General features: G+C 28.1%; 1 protein-coding gene and 1 long non-coding RNA gene across 5 annotated transcripts in view; one reads left to right on the plus strand and one right to left on the minus strand.

The window, feature by feature from the left end:
- The window catches only part of LOC139427112 (uncharacterized), a 190,629-nt gene that overhangs the window by 74,233 nt on the left and 96,426 nt on the right, over positions 1–19,970 (minus strand). The window lies entirely within an intron of this gene.
- LOC107448985 (uncharacterized protein DDB_G0283357) overlaps positions 1–19,970 on the plus strand; it is a 170,862-nt gene that overhangs the window by 69,919 nt on the left and 80,973 nt on the right. For 2 of the 3 annotated variants that reach the window (XM_016064371.4, XM_016064373.4), the window contains one exon: positions 17,360–17,456. In XM_016064371.4, coding sequence (XP_015919857.1) covers positions 17,360–17,456 — 97 coding nt within the window. Of the gene's footprint in view, positions 1–13,848; positions 14,021–17,359; positions 17,457–19,970 lie in introns of those variants that run through there. The other variant, XM_016064372.4, reaches the window with a different exon arrangement.

Genomic DNA, 19,970 nt, shown 5'->3' on the forward strand with positions numbered 1-19,970 from the left:
TTCTAATTTAGACATTTTAGTTTAACACTAAATAATTAAATAGCAGTAATATCTAAATACCGTAGAATACAGTAGAAATAATTCGATTCTTAGACCTCAAATATTATTTTTATTCAGTTAAGCAAAGAAAGTCAGACTAGCTAAAAGGAAATACAGTTAATTCCTTTAAAAATATACAATCGATGATAAAACTTAATTTTGCAATCTGTGAAGCTTTTTCAGTGTTTGATTAACATTTCGACTTCTCGAAAACTGGCAATAGTCAATTATCTATCTAATGCTTAGTCAACCTTAGTTTTTCGATTAAGATTAAGAAACGAATAATAAAATAAGAATTCTGCCTTTTTTGTTTATTGATCGTTTTCTGTTTTAAACGTATAAACTAGATCATTATTTTAAAAATTTAAATTAAACCTTATTTTTGTGAAATTAGTTTCGTAGAACTACCTTTCATCTTAAAATTTACTGGATACAGACAAACATTTTATGTTTCACTCTTTAATTCTTTGAGGCAGATGGGGCCTCGGTTTATGATTTAATTTTTCTTGACGTTCTAATTACAAGTTAAAATACATTTTGGTATTTCTTAATTATTAAAAAAAGTCTAATAGTCACTGAAAAAATCTACTAGATTATCGAAATTATATTTGTTATGAAATATTAAATCCAAAAATAGTAGTTTAACATGTTTTTTATTCAAATTCAAAAACTTATCTGTAATTGATTTTGTAAATTAAAATAATTAGTTTTGAATAATAATTGTAATTAAATCAATAATTGATTTTGTAATTAATTTAATTTCAAAAGTGAACAACTGTTTCTCTTAGATTTAAATAACTGCAAATAAGTGTAAATTTGTAAGATATTGTTTTCAAGTATTTGGAAAATTTTACCCCTAACGCAGAAAAAAAGACACCGGTGTTTTATGCGGTATTTCAAAACCATAAATTATTAAAATGATGAATATAATGCAGGGTGCGTAGCGTTTTTAAAAGGTGCCTAAAGGTGCTTATTTTCGTTTTTTAAAAGCTCTTAAAAGTGCTTTATTCATTGGGTGTTTTTAAAAGTGCTTAATTTTCCCTTTTTCAAAATGAGATTTTTTCCTTTACTATGTTTATTTTCGCTTCGAATTATTCAAAAAGACACAGTTCACATTGTTCTTCTCAACGTTTTCAGAATTAATTCAACCGCAATCTATTTCGCCATATTGTCAGTCCGTAGCGTATGAAAACGTCATTCGTTTTACACGATTCAAAATTTCATGATTTTTGACAATTTTCAATAACAATGGCAAAAGGTTTGTTGCTTTTTTTGACATGTCGGTTAAAGCAAGATAAAACCGTTAATTGTCGAAAACTTTCCAACCCTGCCTAATTATGATATATTTTTAAAGTGCTTAAGAATATTTTTTGAATGCTTAATAGGTGCATATTTTTTGTTGAATAATTTGGCTACGCTCCCTGTAATAACTTTCTCTTAAATCGACCTAAATTAATTAAGTAATGCGAAAAATATGTTTAGTAAAATTACGCGACAAAGGGTTAAGCAAGAAATATATAAGTATTGTCAGTCCGTAGCCTATGAAAACGCCAATCGTTTTACATGATTCAAAATTTCATAATTTTTGACAATTTTCAAAAACAACGGCAAAAGGTTATTTGTTTTTTAAAGTGCTTAAAAATATTTTTTGAGTGCTTGAAAAGTGCTTATTTTTTGTTGAATAATTTGACTACGCACCCTGTAATAACTTTCTCTTAATTCGACCTAAATTAATAAAGTAATGTGAAAAATATGTTTTACGCGACAAAGGGTTAAGCAATAAATATATAAGTAAAGATCGGGACAAACATTTTATTCAAACCCTGTAAGCGATAAATATGTAAGTTATTTCTCCCAACTATAGAGCTTTAACAAATTTTGAAGTCTATGCTTGTTATTGGATGACATAGTTCAGTTGGTGAGTTGCATCGAGGTCACCGAACCGGGAAAAAAATGTCTTCGAGTTTGCTCTTTCGGAGTACGCCTGTGGCCACGCACATTAAGATGCTGTTGTTTTCCCCCTTTTTTTTTATTACTATTTTATACTGCATTCACTTATTTTTAATCTGTTAAAGGGTTGTATATCTTTTGATTTATCGCTGGTGAACTACTTGATTCATTTTCATGACAGGTGCTGCTGTTTAAACACCACAGAACCTTCTTCGCGCTAATAGGAGGAATTTTTGTTTCTAAACAGGGACGTGGAATTCGGGAAAATATTCGTTGCGAGAATGTACTATTAAGTAATCAAAATAGTTTAGTATCATTTAGCTGTTTGTGTTAAGCTAAGGTTGTTTTAGTGTGGACTGGTGTGTGTTAACTTCTACAATGAAGGTCGTAAAAAATAGCACTTCCGTTTTTAAGTAGTTATTTAAAATAAACGCGCTTAAAATTGTATTAATGCCGGTTGATTCATTATTTGGGGTTAAATTAAAGTTCCCGAATTTAATGAAAAATTTAATAAATAAGCTCTAATTCAATATTTTTAGAAAATGTTGGGAGGAAAAACTATTATTAAGTTATTTGTGTTTAGCTAAGATTGGTTAAACCCTTTGACGCATAATTTTTGTTAAACATATTTTTCTTACTTTTTTATTTTGTTTTAATTTAGATCAAAATATGAGAAAAACGTTATATTTAGCATTTTAATAATTTATGTTTATGAAATACAGGATGAAACACCGGTGTCTTTTTCTGCATTATCGATAAAACAATAACAACAATTACGAAACAATTCCAAACAATAATTTTTTCAAATTAACACTTATTTGTAGTTATTTAGATGTGATAGAAACAGTTATTTATCTTAATTTCGTTAATTTACAAAATCAATTATTGATAAATTTTTGAATATGAATGTACAAAAAAAATTTTTATACATTTTTTTTCTTTTTTGGATTTTATATTTCAGTAGAAATAAAATTCCGATAATCTAATTTTTTTTTAGTAAGTATTAGATTGTTTTTTTTTTAAATTAAAAAGTAGCGAAAATACATTTGTAATTAGATGCTTGTAATTAGAGAGTCAGAAAAAATGCCTGTTCAAAAAATTCAAAACATCAAAATGCAAACAAATTGTGGCAGGATAACCAGGATTACGCAGTAGTGAAACAAAACAGCAATAATTTGTTTGCATTTTTATATTTTGCAAACTTTTTTTTCATCATTTGAAGCTTCATGGTTTACACTAGGATTACCTAAACTCAATTTTTTCTAAACTTTAAATAAACCAATGGAAATTAAATAGAATGTGCTTACTTCGACGTAGGAGGTCGTAGCGTTTTAATATATTTATTTAAATTAAATACGCGTGAAAATAGTCGCTATGGCCTCCGAATTCTACATTTTGCGTTAAATGAAAGTTTTCCAAGGTTATGATGAAGAAAAGGTTTCGAGGAAAGAAAATAAATAAAACCTAATTCAGTATTTATAGAAAATTTTATATTAAAAGGAAAGTTTAGAAAACTAGCTTTTTTTGTTTAATTCCTGTTTTCAATCTGAAATATGTGCTCTTTTTTTTTTAAATAATTCTTGTCAAGGAACATTGTTTACCAGCTATCACAAGGCGAGGTAGATGTATGTATGAAAGTTGCTTTTTTTAAATGTTTATTTACTTTTTTTTTAACACACGGTTAAAATAAAAGTGCTACTTTTTAAAATCTTGGCGAAAGCCATGTGTTGATTATTATGCATATCAGTTTGAAATTTCGAGAATCTGGCGTTAGAAGAAACAGCTGATGACGTCAATCAAACGTAACGGATAATTTTGCGGAAATTCTATGGGACAGTAAACGAACCGTGTTATAGAATTTTTAGTGAGTTTATTGTTAGTTGTAGTATTCAGAATTTAATTACATGGTTTTCATATAATTTTTTATTCTGATGTAGATACCTGTCAACTATTTTGCATTTGTCAGAAATTTTTCTTGAATGCTTGAAGTCTTAGTAATGCTTTACCATTCTATTTTAGATGTATCACCACTATGTAATTTATAAACATTTTGAAGAAATATATAAGACCTGATGATCGAAAAATGAAATTTAAGTATGGATAAAACTAACCGAATTAAACGTAACTTTAATTATTATTTTGTTATAACTTTATGTATGCATTGTGGTTAAGGCTAGCTGGTTGGTATCATAGATAAATATCCTTTTTTTTTCGTTCTCCATAATTTTTGTTATGTGGCGAGTATAATACAAAAAATTTAATTATTTTCTTTTTATATAATATTCATGAGATCTATGATCATTTCTGCTATATAAAAACTTTTATGCCTAGGCTGCAATTTTAAGAGAAATAACAGTTGTAAAGTTTTTTTTATGTAGTTTGCTAATATCTTAGAATTTTTTAAGGAAACATGTGTCGTACATTATTGTTATTATTTTAGAATTTTATACTCGATTTGTTTTTATTTTTCAAAGTTCGTACGGCATCAGCTAATAAACAAATGGAATATTGACCTATTTTTTACTTTAAACTTTAAAATCGTATGATGAGTATTATATATGATTATTTCTGATGCATATTTTTATGTTTAGGCTACAATTTTAAGAGAAATTATAGTTGCAAAATTTTTTATGTAGTTTGTTAATATTGTAGTAAAATGCTTTTTATTTTTAAAGAAAAAATATGCATATTTTTATTTTTTTGAAATTTTATATCTGATTTGCTTTTATTTTTAAACTATTGAACGAAATCAGCTTATTAATTAATGGAATATTGATCAATTCTACTTTTAATTTTAAAATCGAGTGACGAGTATTATATACGACGCATTTCTGTTGAGCAAAAAAAGAGAAATTATCGTTTCAAAAGTTATTTTACGTAACAAAAGAAATAAATAATAAGCATATTTATGGTTTGTCCCTGTGTAACCTCTAACTTTTTTTAAAAAAAAAAAATGCGTTACATTAAACGACAATATTTTTTTAGAGTAAAATTATTTTGCCCTTCAGTATATTGACTGTGCAAGCTTGAAAAAATATAACTTTATTTATTTTGACAGTAAAATAAAAAACTTCTGTTTCCCTCATTTGAAGGTTACAGTGTATTTATTGTTGCAAATATTAGTTTTCCTGTCGTACTCAAAAGAAAAATGAAACGCTTGGCTGGTATAAAATATCATCTGTGTGTACAGCTGTATTCATTAGTGGGATTTAGAAATAAATACAAGTCCTACTAACAGTCTTGGGAGAACGTTTTTTTGAAGTACTAATTGTTAGTAATAACCTACTTTTTTAAGGGACGCAATGCTTTTAGAAATAAGGTTAAAATTAGTGTAAGAACGCGTACTATTGTGTCAGGCGTTTTTCATTTGCTTTGAGGTCAAGTTCAATTATTCAAGACAGAAGATTCTTCTTTGTAATTGCTTTCGCTTCCTTGTTTTCTTTGATTGATCTTTTCTTGAAATGGGGGTCAAATGCAATTAAAGAACTTTCGCACAAAGATTTTTATTTTTGCTTTAGTTGATGATCTAAGAAATTTAATTCACTCTTGATTTTCTTTTCTTTTTTTAATATTAGACTTGATTAAAGAATATATAAACTATGCAAAAGTTGATTAAACAAAAATTTATTTCCTCAAATCCTTGTAGTTGTAATTGTTTTTCTAAAACTATCATCAAGTAATTAAGATTTAATAGATAGTAATTAAGTAATTTACCTTTTTAAACAATTTGAACTTTTTAAAGTAACGTATAATTAAGGTTTGATTTTTAAAACCTTTCGGAGACGGCTGGTTCAATTGTTGTACCCTAAAAATTTTTTTTTTTTTTTTTGTTAAAAAAGTATTTGATATACGATTTTGATAATACGATCTACGATTTTTTTAATTTTAATATTCGTCTCAAATATTAAGTTTTTGCGATACCATATTTGCTTTGTTTCAACTTAATATGTTTCTCGTTATAACATGCTTCTTATATGTTAATAAAATAAAAGATTTCGATTACAACTGCTGTACCATCCGTCTTCAAGAGGTTTTTAATATAATTAATGTAATTTAGGAAGTATTTTTATTTTTTCCTAATTATCTAAAAATCTCGCTTACCTTAATGTGAAAAATTATTTTTTATAAATACATTTAATATTAATTAGGAGACGTTTTATTCCCAGTATTTTTTTCTTTTTTCTTTTACTTATTATCTGAAGAGGAAATATTCATTTCATATTTCAGTAATAAATACATTTTTTAAGCTATTTTAATGATTTTTTTTTTACTATTAATATAAATTAAAAACTCTAGAGAAGTTTTAGTAATTTTTCAACTAATTACGTAAGCGTAATTGAGGATTTTTTGATTCCTCTCTTTGCAAATGTAAAGAAGCTTAAAAAATTTTTTCGAATATTTTTTTTTAATAATGTAAAAAAAAATTAAATTAATTTTTGGTAATGTAAAAATTTTTCGTATTGTAATTTTTAGTTTACTAAGTTGTTCAAAATTTAAGTTTTTCATCTTCTCAGTATTTGTTAATTTATTAATGATTCAACAGATTTTAATATTGTTTGTGTCATTTCCTCGCTTATATATTGCGATCTCTATCATCGATTTTCTTTATTTCATCTTTGACCAGGATGCTAAAAATATATTTTATAGGTGGTGGTTAGAGAACACTTTGTTAACAACAAGCTATTTGCGACAAAAATATATAAACTGTGTTATATAAATAATTCCTTGACAAAAAAAAAAATTTTTTTTTTAGATATAATTTTATTTATATAAGATGAGTTTCCATTTGAAATTTTAAAGGCTCATTATAAAATAGTGACAAACCACAAATGGAAACCATGACAAATTACAAAGAAAAAATGAAAAAATTTGCTGAAAAAAATTCAATAAAATTCATTGTGTGCTTATTAGACTATATTACTAGGGAGGTTATAAAAAAATTGCGAAATTAATCGAGTCATAGAAGAATTCATACTAATGCATCATTGAAATGTTTTATTACATATATATGAACCTATAAGTAAATAAACAGCCTTTTATTGTTATTAATAATGTGACTTGTCATTCTTCCACAATAAATAACTACGGATTCATTTATTTTCTTGGACCAGGAACAGGTAATAAGTTTTTCTTGTTCAGAAAAACATTTTAGAAATTGGCAGATGTTTACTTTACTTTTCGTTGGTTTTTATTGTAAATACTTGTGTTTTCAATTTCTTTCGGTGTTTATACTTGCACTAAGGTACAGTCGTTAAAATGATTGGCAATGGCGGTACCATTCGAATGTTTTTTCTTCTTTCGCCTATATGGCACCACTTTTATGTTCTTTGAATGATATACTACTCCCGTAACTGTTTATTCTAAAAGTTCTCCAGAAAATTGATTTTGTTGTTGTAAAAGGAAGAAACTTGCTACCCAAGTCATTTGTGTTATTGCATTTTTAGGAGGGTTTCGTCAGATTCTGAAATGAAGATTGAATATTTAATTGTTAAACGCAGTTTTAAACAAAACAAACTTTATATGATAATATATTTTTAGAATACTTTAATCGGCATTTTTCGATGAAATTCAATACTGCGATCTGCGATCACAATATTAATTCTGAAGCGAAAGAACAATCACAATATTAATTCTGAAGATCACAATATTAATTCTGTTTTTTAAGAAATGGGAAAATGTTCGCAAATATCGATGAAATATGTTAGCATAAGATAGCTGCACTATAACGATTCAATACCAATATACCTTTTGCGCACCCCTATATATAAGAACACATATTGCATTTAATATTTACTAGTATTTTTTGAGCATAATGTAAAATAGTGCTATTATAATGGAAATATGATTATATGTTAAAAATTAAGAATAACGAAAAACTTGAAGAAAATTCCACTAAAATTAAGATGCCTCTAAATTAAGCACCTGAGCCAAAGTGGCTCATGGGAAAGGCATCCATCTCCCTAGTGAGGTACCCCAGGTTCGAATCCCAGCGGTGGCTGGTTGATTCGAATTCTGCTACCCTCTCACTCCGATCACAGTGCTGACGTAAAATATCCTCAATGGTAGACGGATCACGAGTTAGAATACCCTTGCAGTCGGACTGACCATGGGAAGTTTTCGTGGTTTTCGCAAATGTAATGCAAATGCAGGTTAGTTCGATCAATAAGTCCTCCTCGAAGGCTAGTTTGTCCCGTTGCTTGATCCAGGAGTTCCCTTGTCTTTTGGATTTCGTTCAAAATTGCAAGGATGCGGAGTTTTAGTTGTAAACTCCGGATACGGTTGTCTGTTCAACGCCAGTTATAAAATAAAATAAGGCACCTGAACAATTGATGAGCATTTCATATTTAATTAATCTTTTACTACTAGCCCCTATTCAGAAAATGATCAAACTTATTATTTCATTTAAATGAAAGCATTGTTAAAAATATATATTATATCTTGAAATGTATGAGTTGCACAACAATATTTTGTAAATTTTTTTATCCTTTTTGAAAAACTAAATCTTCTCGTTCATTTCATTCATTTTATTTAGTCGTTCATTCATGTCTTTAAAGAACAAAAATAAATTTCAAATACGTTATTGCCATTTAAAGCAACCAGACTATAAATTTCTTTTAAATTAAGTAACGGAAGTATTCTGAGATGCTACCAAAATTTGCAGTTAGGGTTTCATTTTTTTCTTCTTCATATAAATTGATTCCAAGCTTTTTAACTGAACTAATAACTAAATTCTTCTTTCTTAAATTGGTAACACTATTCCAATTATTCGATTATAGGAAGTGAACGGATAAAAAAAATATCGAATAGGAATATTTTTAGATTAGATTGAGCTAAAAAAATATCGAATTAGAATATTATAATGGTAATTCTCCCTGTTTTAGATAACTGTTATTTTACTCCTCAAGTAATTGAACTATTTGTCTCTTTATATGATTTTTTTTAAATTTTTATGATGGTTAAGAAAATTGAGGACTCTTTTATTTATAAAGTGCATGGGATTTAGTGTATTAGATATCCTTAAAATATCTGATAGCTCCAGGCTAGCCTTGAACGGGAAAGGGAACACTAAAGCGTGATTTTTCTTTCTTATCAGTGGTCCTGAATTCTAAAAAATTTTAAAGCTCTTCAACTGAATAGCATATATAGTGAAATAAGCTTAAGAAATTCCCGTTTAAAAAGTTTATTTTTTTCGTTTCCAATATATACCTATTTTTGTTCGTTAAAAAATGCATGACTCGCATAGATACCATTTTCTTAGTTCGCGGGGGGGGGGGGTGTTTTCCAGCAAAGTCGTAGTAAAATAATAATTAAAACGGGAATCTAAATATTAGAATTTTCTAAAAATTAAGATTTTGCATGAGCGCAAAAAACCTAATTGCTTTACTAATTGATATTATATACATTTTATTTTAATCTATAACATGAATTGAACTACTGACCCAATTCTGAGTTTACGACTATGAATGTTCAACTCCGTAGCCTTGTAATTTTGAACCCAATTCTAAAGACAAGGGAACTCTTTGAATCAGGCATTGGCACGAAAAAACCCTCTTAGAGGATTTTTTGATGGAACTAACTTGTATTTGCTTTACATGGAGAGGAAAACCACGAAAATATCCCACGGTTAGCCCAACGGCAAGGGGGTTCTTACAGATAATTATTAACTTTGTTAACCAAGATTTATACAATACAGCATAAATGTTACTATTAATAAAAAATGATTATTTTAATGGATGCTCAACAAATAGCAGATATGTTGACCCGCCTAAATCTTAGAATGGTTTTCGTTGTACTTTAGCTGAGCTTTAAACTTATAATTTAAAGCGGAATTATAGAATTTTTGAAGGGAAAAAAAATTATTTTTGAAATAAAGCTTTGGCTTAGTTAGTGAATAAAAAGTTTTAAAAAATGATAAGGGGACAATTTTGTGTAAAACATTGTATCTGTTGATCGGAAATGTGCTGGGAAAATAAGATCTTGCTCTTTATAATACACGGATGTGCCATACGTTGATTGGAAACAGGAAAAGCAGTGCGATAAACAAATCCGTTTTATAAGAAAGAAGACTTGAGCAAGACGTTGCAAGATTTCTCAGGATTTGTCGTCCATGTTGATTTGACAAAAAACATATTGCAAATTTTCTGAATGAAACTGTTAGTATTAATACGTTGATAATTTGTAACTCGTATCTAAAATTGATTCATAGTATGCAGAAAGGGCTTTAGTTTTGTAACTACTTTTCATAAAAGCTAAAATGAAAACTTTTTTTAATCAAAAAATCGGAATTGAAAATATCGGTATAAATTATGTGTACGGTCGCATTACATCATATTTTTTTCAGATTATTGACTTATTTTGGAAGGTGTTATGCTTCTTTGGTTACACAAACTCTTTGGAAACTAGAAATGGACATTTCTACTGGACTATGCTCCGACACACAGAGCTTTAGGCACTCGACAATGGTCGAATGCATCTTTTCTCGAATTTCTTACAGCGCTAGAATTACCTTAATCAATAGTTTTGTATCCATTACGTTTTTCGTTTGGTCAATAATTGATATAATAAGGGTTTGTGCTAACCTCATAAAATTTTGACATCCCTAAAAAAATCCTTGTGCAAGGAATGGAGCAAAATACAAAAGAAATGTGACAAAGAATTGGACAAAAATATTAAGTTATAACTTTTTGATACCATTGAATTAAAATAATATTCTGATAGTGTTGATACTTTTTCATTGTCCCTTCTAACGACGCAAGCAAAAAAACCAAAATTGCAATAAGGATGTAAAGATTACTTGAAATACGTATAAAAATATGCTTGAAATATAAATACTTATAAAATATGTTTTGAAAAACAAGTCTCTAAGATCTCAAAGTAAAAAGGGAAAAAATGCAAAAAATTATATACAAATCAAGTGTGATTGAGCAACTATAAATTCAAATGATTTTTTTAGAAATAAAACAATATCAAATAAGAATGAAATTAGCTTCAGGATTATTATTTACTGTGACAGGATATATAATTCATTTTTGTTTTGCTTTGTTGTAATTATATGTTCTTTCCAAGGACATTTTAAATTATTGTTTTTCCCCCTCTTAAACGAAAGAATCTTATTTTACTTTTGTTTTTTAATATGGGGAGAATTTAATACCATAAAAAATTTAAAAATATTAAAGCAAATGATATGAAAATTGTAAACAAGATAAATTAAACGTACTTTTATTTTAAATGCAATTTTCATTAGTTGAAATTAAAAAAATTTTATTCAGGAAAAAAAAAAAAAAATCTCAAAGACATGACAGTATTTTATTACAGGTGCTTTTATTTTTATCTTTTGGAAATTTCGTGTTTTCTTAATGATTTTGCATATTTTTTTTTAAAACGAAAAACGCACAATAGCGTTTTCTTTTTTATTTAAATGGCAAAATTTAATAATGTGTTGTCATTAGTACTTTATAATATAACTAAAACAAATTGTACTCTGGTGCAATAAATTTATGAAATAATACTGATGTGTACAGGATGTTTCGTAACCGTCGTTCTTGATGTCGATTTGTAGAATTTGTGTGGAGAAAAAAAATTGTGAAATTAAATTTTCATGTAAATATAAGTATTCATTGTACCATTATTACTTTTCTAAACTTCGTTGAGCGGTCGATTTTTAGTTTACGGTTTCAAAAGATAAACTCCGTAGCCTTGTAATTTTGAACCCCATCCAGAAGACAAGTATCGGGAGAAATTTGCCTCCGTGGAGGACATCTTAATGGAATAATCCCGCATTTGCGTTACATGGAGAGGAAAACCACGAAAACCTCCCACGGTTAGCGTGACTGCAAAAGGATTCTAACTCATGATCTATCTACCACTAGGGATATTTTACGTCAGCACTGTGGTCGGTGCAAGCCGGGTGCGGATTTCGTATCGACCAGCCATCGCCAGGATTCGAAACCGGTTCACCCCATTGGTGGGTGAACGCTCTATCCTCTAAGCCACCGCTGCTCTCATTAGTACTTCGCAATAAAAACGAAACAAATTATAATTTTTCTAATAACCACCGCCTTTTTAGAGAATCGTCATTTAAAAAATATATAAAATTTAATATCTGTCTAGGCTCGCAAATTAAAATTCAAATGTGAAGGGGAAAAAAGTAATGCTAACTTGGTGGATCATTAACGGGGACTGCGGGACTAAAAACATCAAAACCTATGTGATTTACAATGCTTTTAAACAATGAACTCATAACTATTAAAATCACTTTTCAGTGAGCTTAAAACTTTTTTCTATTCGTCTTACAATTTTTGAAAATTTAAATAATTATATTCTTAAAAGAACAATTCTTTCAGAATTTTAAATTGTCTTACACACGTTATGCCTTTCCGCTTCTACAATATTTAATTAAAAGGAAAGCTTCTAAAATATTTCCGCTATCAAAATCACATCACTTGAATAAGTGCTAAAACATTTTGCTGTGAAATGAATATTATCTTGATGGCTTATCTCTCCTTTCAACAATCGGATGGAATTCGCTCGCTTCTATACGCAATAATCGCTCTTATTTAAGCATTTATTTGGTTCGGGGGAAGAACATGCCAGGAGACTTCAAATGAAGCTACCATAAATAGCTCGTAATTAAATATGAGGTGCGTTGTTCCAGAAGCTTGAAATTGAAGGACTATTCCGTGTCTTTGGGGTGGAAGCATCCGACAAATTTCTATGATCAAGCCAAGATAGATCTGATTATCATACTTGTAAAAAAAATTTTCTCCGATCAATATGCATTTTAGGAATGCAAACACAATTTGATCTTGGGAATACCTTTATTCTTTGTTTTAATTATGTTATTGGTGTTTAAATTGCCGTTTTTTGTGGTCTTCCTTTCTTTACGTTTTGAATAGATTTGGAGTGAATTTCTGCTTTGTTTTGACCCTTTTTTTTTTTGCAGAAATTTTCTGGAATTGTTTTCTTGAATAGTCTTTCTCTTTATTGTTAATTTATATTCCATCTTTTTTATAAAAAAATTGAATTTAAGAGGCGTTTTTAAAGCTTTTCGAAGGGAGTCTTCGAACATTCGAATATTTTTTTCTTCACGTCTTGGGTAAGGTAATTAATATTTAAGAAGTTTCGAAAAAAACTTTCTATTTATATTCGCATTATAACGGGATTTTATGTTGGCTTATTAACATTTAATCAAACATAATTCGTATATTTTCTCCTTAAATCAGAGATCATGCGCATAAAAAAAAATTTCTTGGAAAAAAAAGAAGAAAAATTGTTTCTTGAATAGTCTTTCTCTTTATTGTTAATTTATATTCCATCTTTTTAAAAAAAATTGAATTTAAGAAGTGTTTTTAAAGCTTTTCGAAGGGAGTAGACTTTCTTTGAACATTCGAATGCTTTTTTCTTCACGTCTTGGGTAAGGTAATTAATATTCAAGAAGTTTAGAGAAAAACTCCCTAGTTATATTCGCGTTATAACAGGATTTTATGCTGGCTTATTAACATTTAATCAAACTTGAATATTTTTTCCTTAAATCAGAGATTATGCCCATAAAAAAAAATTTTTCTTGGAAAAAAAAGAAGGAAAAAAGAACAGTGGATTAGACAGCCGATTAGTACAATGCTTCAAATTACTCCTCCCCACTAAATCGAATAAAATACTTTCGCTTTACCGAATTACTGAAACACAATTTCACTTATAATCTTACCGACTTACAAAAAGACAATTTCACATATAATCTTGATTCCAAAAATCAGGTTGAATTGAAACTTACTCCCTTTTCTCTAAACAACCAGTGTGATTTGCTGCGGGGCTCAACCTGTTAAAAGTCAAGTCACGTGATTTTTGAGGTGCTCTGCAGAGGGGAAGAGAAAGTTCCGTGGTCATTTCTTTCTATTTATCTAAAATGGTGTTTGTTCTTTATTTCGTATTGTAAGTGCCGTGAATAAGGGGGAAAATGTTAAACATTTACATGACGGATTTAACATAATATGTGCGCCAGCTTATCAATGAAAAACCTGTCGATGATTCGACCGTAAGTAATTATTATTATCTTTTTTTTTTAAATTTTCAGTTTTTATCTACCTTTTGAAATTAACTTAAATGTTGTTTCGAAGCTAAATATTTTAGTCCAATATTTGCTTGTCAATATTTGCATTTGATAAATTATTAATTAAAATTGTATGTTTTAAACACCGTACTTAAATGCCTAATTTGCGTAATTGATTAACGCCAAGAAAAATATGTAAATAATAATCTGAAAATAAATAAATAAATACTTTTGAAAAGAATAACTTATATTCCGTGGTTAAAATTTCATCATTTACTGGTGTTAATACCTATAGCTATTTTATTGTGTAACAGACAGTTTTAGGGAAAAAGGGGAAAATAATTAAATCAAAAATGGCTGCATTTATTATGTGACCTAAAAAAACCGTACATATGTATTTATGACTAATTAAAGAATTTATTTGACTAATTATGGTCAAAAAGAGGTAGTAACAGTTGAACAGAAAATACCTCTTAGATACCTTTATACTTAAGTATATTATAAAATAATGCATATTTTATAGTAAACATAATGTACTTTATTTAATTGAAATACAGAAGTAGTTCTTTTATGAATTTAACTGCTGCCCCAATTTACACAAACAGTCAAAAATCTGGAAAAACTAAATTTTAAAATTTAAAAAAAAAAAAAAAAAAAAAAAAAAAAAAAAAAAAAAAGACTAGAGATAAGGATAGAGATTGAGTAAGATGTTCTTAATTAAGATATTTTTTATTCTTCGGTCTTTTAAATTTTAACGAAATGTGTTCAAAATTTAAGATGGGGAAAGAAAAACGAATATATTAGGGGGACCGTAAAGTAATGTCGTTTTGGCGCATTTGATATTTGTTATCAGGGTTTTATTTTTAACCAGTAATGTATTCACCCACGTTAGCAACAACCTTTCAATGCCGGATCGAAAATGAATTGAAATGGATCGAAAAAAATGAATAGATTTTTAAGACTAACGAATGTTTAATGCTCTAAAACGACATTACTTTCCGGTCCCCCTAATATTTAAGGGTAAGAAACTATCGCATCAAATTTCAAAAATGTCATTGGAAATCATAAATTGATATCCTTATCCCCAATATCCCCTAGCGATACTGAATTTCAAAATACCCACCCAGTTGAGTCATATGATGTGATAACAATATGTATAGACAACTCCTTTATATGAATGTATTGAAAGGTATTTTGTTAAGATCATGACTAATAACAAAAAAATTAGTACATTGATATATGCATCATAAGTGAAGGATCATGATTTTTTCTAAATTTTTTAAATTTTTTTTAAACATTTTATTCGTTTTTTCTTTTTAATGTTTTGAAAGAAAGAAATACCTGTCATGACTCAGATTTTTTTTTTTTTTTTAAGCTATTAATCCATTTTAAATCCCAGATAATTCTTTACGGCATGATAGTGTGTTTCGTTTAAAATTTCAGATTTACTTGAGTTAAAGGTACTTAAACTGTAGCTTTTTTTTATTTTTCTTGGGCGGAAGAACCTGTTGACACTTCAACTTTTTAAATTTTATCATACCACTTTGAATCATTTAGTTTCCATATAAGTGTATTGAAATGTATTGCCTCTAAACGTGACTAATGAAGAAATCTTTATCCAAATGGGGTGATATTTGATTCCCAAATGCATTCTAAGATAAATGAAAGATATATGAATCACTTTTTGTTACTCCCACATGACCACTTTTTGTTTTTGCAAACAAGGCGAGAAATTGTTGGGATTGTTATGATGAATTACCTAGGTTGCACATAAAAGTAACTGAGTGTGTGCTTTTTTTTGTCAATCAGTTTATAATATCGTGATGAAGAAAATATCTGTCTAACCTGACCAAAAATTAGTTGTATAATTTATGTACAAGCAATTTATAGTTTAATCTGTCCGGAGTTTTAAGTACTGGCATATCATCAGGTGGAGAGTAATGTGGGTTAATTGCCTATTGAAGGGATAAGTGCGATTTTTGTAGAAAGGTAGTATTATAATCTAATAATATTATATATCGCTCATGGGCTGCGATAGTGGCACAACTCAAAAAACACGCGTGTTGGACTAAGAACAGGTGTAAATATGAAAATACACATTCTTTCAGCTGCAATATTAGCACAACTCATAATTCAACTTGAAGGTAAACTTCGTTTAAGCAAACTAAAGCATTTCTTATGCATTTTGCTTAGCAATGAAAACTTTAAACCCACTTATCTCAAAACATGATTTTTTGAGTTGTGCCGCTATTGCAGCCCATGAGCGATATATTAGTTAATAATTTTAGAGACACTATTTTTTATGCATTCTCAGTGTATACTGGTTTTAATGGGGATATTTCCGTACCGTGATGTGCCGCCAACTGCAATCACCAAGGCGTCAAATCTATTTCAAACTTGGCAATTTTTTTTTAAAACAAAAGCTTTGAAGTTTGCCCGAGGTGACTAGGAGTTAAACCCTTTGAGTTAGTCTGTGATCTTTTTTTTTTTTAAAGTTTCCGCCTGGAAGTTGCCCGTTTTAATTTTATCAATCTGTAAAGCACTTTAATAATTTTAAAAGCACGATTTTCTCCCCCATTTTTAATCCTTTGACTCTTCTCCCCCATTTTAAATCTTTTAAAAGCATCTGCCGTTTTAAATTAATGGGCAATTAACTTTTCTCTTTGGATACATTTCTTAAGTCAATGCATAGAGACAAATAGTGCAAAGAGATACAATGCATTTTAATTCGCCTAATTGAATAAATAGATCGTCATGAAATGAATTATAACACTTTTAAGGAAATATTGTGTTTCAAGTAAAGTTATTTTTACATATTCATCTTTAAGTGATGACGTGTAAGGGGAGGAAAAAGGGAGGGAAAGCTGGTCGAATTTGGAGTTTATTATTTTTATTTTATTTTTATTGTTGAATTGCAATTTTGCATTTTCTTCTTGAGAATTTAGGGAATCTGGAGAATTTGTTGAATCTAGTTTTGATTTTTAGATCATAAAAACGCTTTGATAATGAAGCGTTTTTTAGCTTAAATGAAGCAGTTATGAGAAATGATTTTGTCGCAGATTGGTAGAGATTTTTCATCTATCAGAAACCCGTCCAAAACATTAATAATTATAAAACAAATAATATTAAAAAAAAAAAATCATAATAAATTAAACGCTTTTATAGCCAAGACCTAGTTTTATAATGAATTTATTTATTTTTTAATGTAGTTTAGATTATTTGTTCATTTTTACAAAAAAAAAAAACAACCAAAGTATGAGTTAATCTTACTTAACGATTTAAAAAAAATAATAATTTATAACTGACGTTTTCTTTTTATTTTAGCGTGGATCTTCGTGAGCAGGAGCGCCGCGCCAGGCTTTTATTGCTTGATGGAATCAGAGAGCCTTCCCCACAACCCATCTTTGGAGAACCAGTTAAGGTACGTTTTTATATATACATGTTTTTTGATTTTCGTTTTTTAAAAGTCCTTAAAAGGTGTTTTTATAAAAAGTGCTTTATTTTCTTTGACTGAAGCTTTTTAAATTTTCAAGATCTTCAAGTTCTTTTTTCATTAGTTACCAAATAAGTTTTTCTACATAATTTTGTCGAAAAACTTATTTGGTAACTAATGAAAGAAGAGGGATTTTTTTTAAAAATTTTCCGTGCATTGCAGTTTGAAAATTACTATTTCAAATGCTCATATCTTGTTAAATTTGTAACATATATATTTTTTTTCAAATTTCATTTTTTAAAAGTTCTTAAAAGGTGCTTTTGTAATAAGTGCTTTATTTTCTTTGACTGAAGCTTTTTAAATTTTCAAGATCTTCAAGTTCTTTTTTCATTAGTTACCAAATAAGTTTTTCTACATAATTTTGTAGAAAAACTTATTTGGTAACTAATGAAAGAAGAGGGATTTTTTTAAAAAATTTTCCGTGCATTGCAGTTTGAAAATACTATTTCAAATGCTCATATCTTGTTAAATTTGTAACATATATATTTTTTTTCAAATTTCATTTTTTAAAAGTTCTTAAAAGGTGCTTTTGTAATAAGTGCTTTATTTTCTTTGTCTGAAGCTTTTTAAATTTTCAAGATCTTCAAGTTCTTTTTTCCTTAGTTACCAAATAAGTTTTTCTACATAATTTTGTCGAAAAACTTATTTGGTAACTAATGAAAGAAGAGGGATTTTTTTTAAAAATTTTCCGTGCATTGCAGTTTAAAAATTACTATTTCAAATGCTCATATCTTGTTAAATTTGTAATATATTTTTTTTTTCAAATTTCGTTTTTTAAAAATCCTTAAAAAGTTCTTTTGTAATAAGTGCTTTATTTTCTTTGACTGAAGCTTTTTAAATTTTCAAGATCTTCAAGTTCTTTTTTCAATAGTTACCAAATAAGTTTTTCTACAAAATTATGGGATTCTTTTTAAAAAAAAATTTCGTGCATGCGCAGTTTGAAAATATTATTTCAAATGCTCATATCTTGTTAAATTTGTGACATATATTTTTTTTTCAAATTTTACAATGATAATTTCGTTATTAATTAAAAGTTGCTTCAATTTTTTTTCTTAAATTTTGTTAAATTTTTTAAAGTGCTTATTTTTCATTAAAAAATTTGGCTATGCACCCTGTATTAGTATCAAAGTATTATTTTTATTTTCTTTTTGGATGTATGAAGACTCTGGAGCAATATAATGCAGACTTGAAAATTTAAACTTTCAATTAATAGCCAGTGGCCGTTTGGCTCTAATAACTTAGTAGCAAGTTTTTTTTCCTTAAACCTAATGACTCGGAGACCGATATCGATAGGTTGTTTTTTTCTTTTAATAGCCATTCTTTGCAAGATGTTATTTTTTTTTTTTTTTTTTNTTTTTTTTTTTTTTTTTTTTTTTTTTTGCCTTGGATTAAATTTTTTTTTGAAAAAAACAATCATTTTAGAAATAATCCTACGACTATAAAAAGTTAATTTAATAATAAAAATAATATTAAATATGTGACAAAATTTAGTTAAGCATACTTACTTTAACGAACTTAATTTAAAAATGCGTGGGGATGTCAAAAACATTCAATGTATATATTACAACTTTAAAATATGTGAATTGTTAAAAAACTGTTTCCACATGAATTGTTACATAACAAATTGATTGGTTCTAAAGGGTCAAAATTTTGAATGGAGACATAGGACATTTTAATAAAAATTTTGCTTTCCAGTGTCTTTCTGCGTTGATGTACTTTTATCATTAAACGATTTAAAAAAACAAAAAACAAGAAAGACAAAAGGTGGGAAAAAGTGTCCTGTTATTTATTTAATTTAAGTCGCCGCTATTTTTTGTTGACTCTCCATGTGGCGAGTGGCTTTTTTCAGGTCTAATATAATTATAAGCCACATCCAGTGGATCATTTTTGGGGAAAAGTGCCTAGATTTTAATGTAGTAATTAAAATGTGTCTCGAAATTGTGCTGTTATCCAATAGAAATATTAGAAACTTGAAAAGCACCAATTTGGAAATAATACTATGGAACAGTTAGGTGTTTTTATTTTATTTGGGTAGATCATTCGGGTGCTCTCATAACGCTGGTATTTACCTAAAACTTTTTTTAAGAAGGGTGAGAGGCCGAATGAAGAAAGGAATATAATGATAAGCCACATTTTTAAATTTTTTAGTAGAGTATTTTAAAAGCGTTTTTGGTGCAAAAACACTAAAGTTTCCATGTAGACTATAAGATGATTCTGTATATTGTGCTTTACCTTAGTAAACTTGACAAGTACATAACTGGAAATAATTCTATGGAATAGTTTATTGCAAATATATCACCTTCTGTAAAAAAAAAAGTGTGGCTTATCACTTAATCGCCCCAAGCATTTCCTATATGGACCGACATGCTTGGAGACTTTATATTATTTAGTTGTCTGGCATTTTCAAAAGTTAAATATGATGGGATACACATTTGTAAACCC

This window comes from Parasteatoda tepidariorum, chromosome X1 (assembly GCF_043381705.1).
Source record: "Parasteatoda tepidariorum isolate YZ-2023 chromosome X1, CAS_Ptep_4.0, whole genome shotgun sequence".
Lineage (NCBI taxonomy): Eukaryota > Metazoa > Arthropoda > Arachnida > Araneae > Theridiidae > Parasteatoda > Parasteatoda tepidariorum.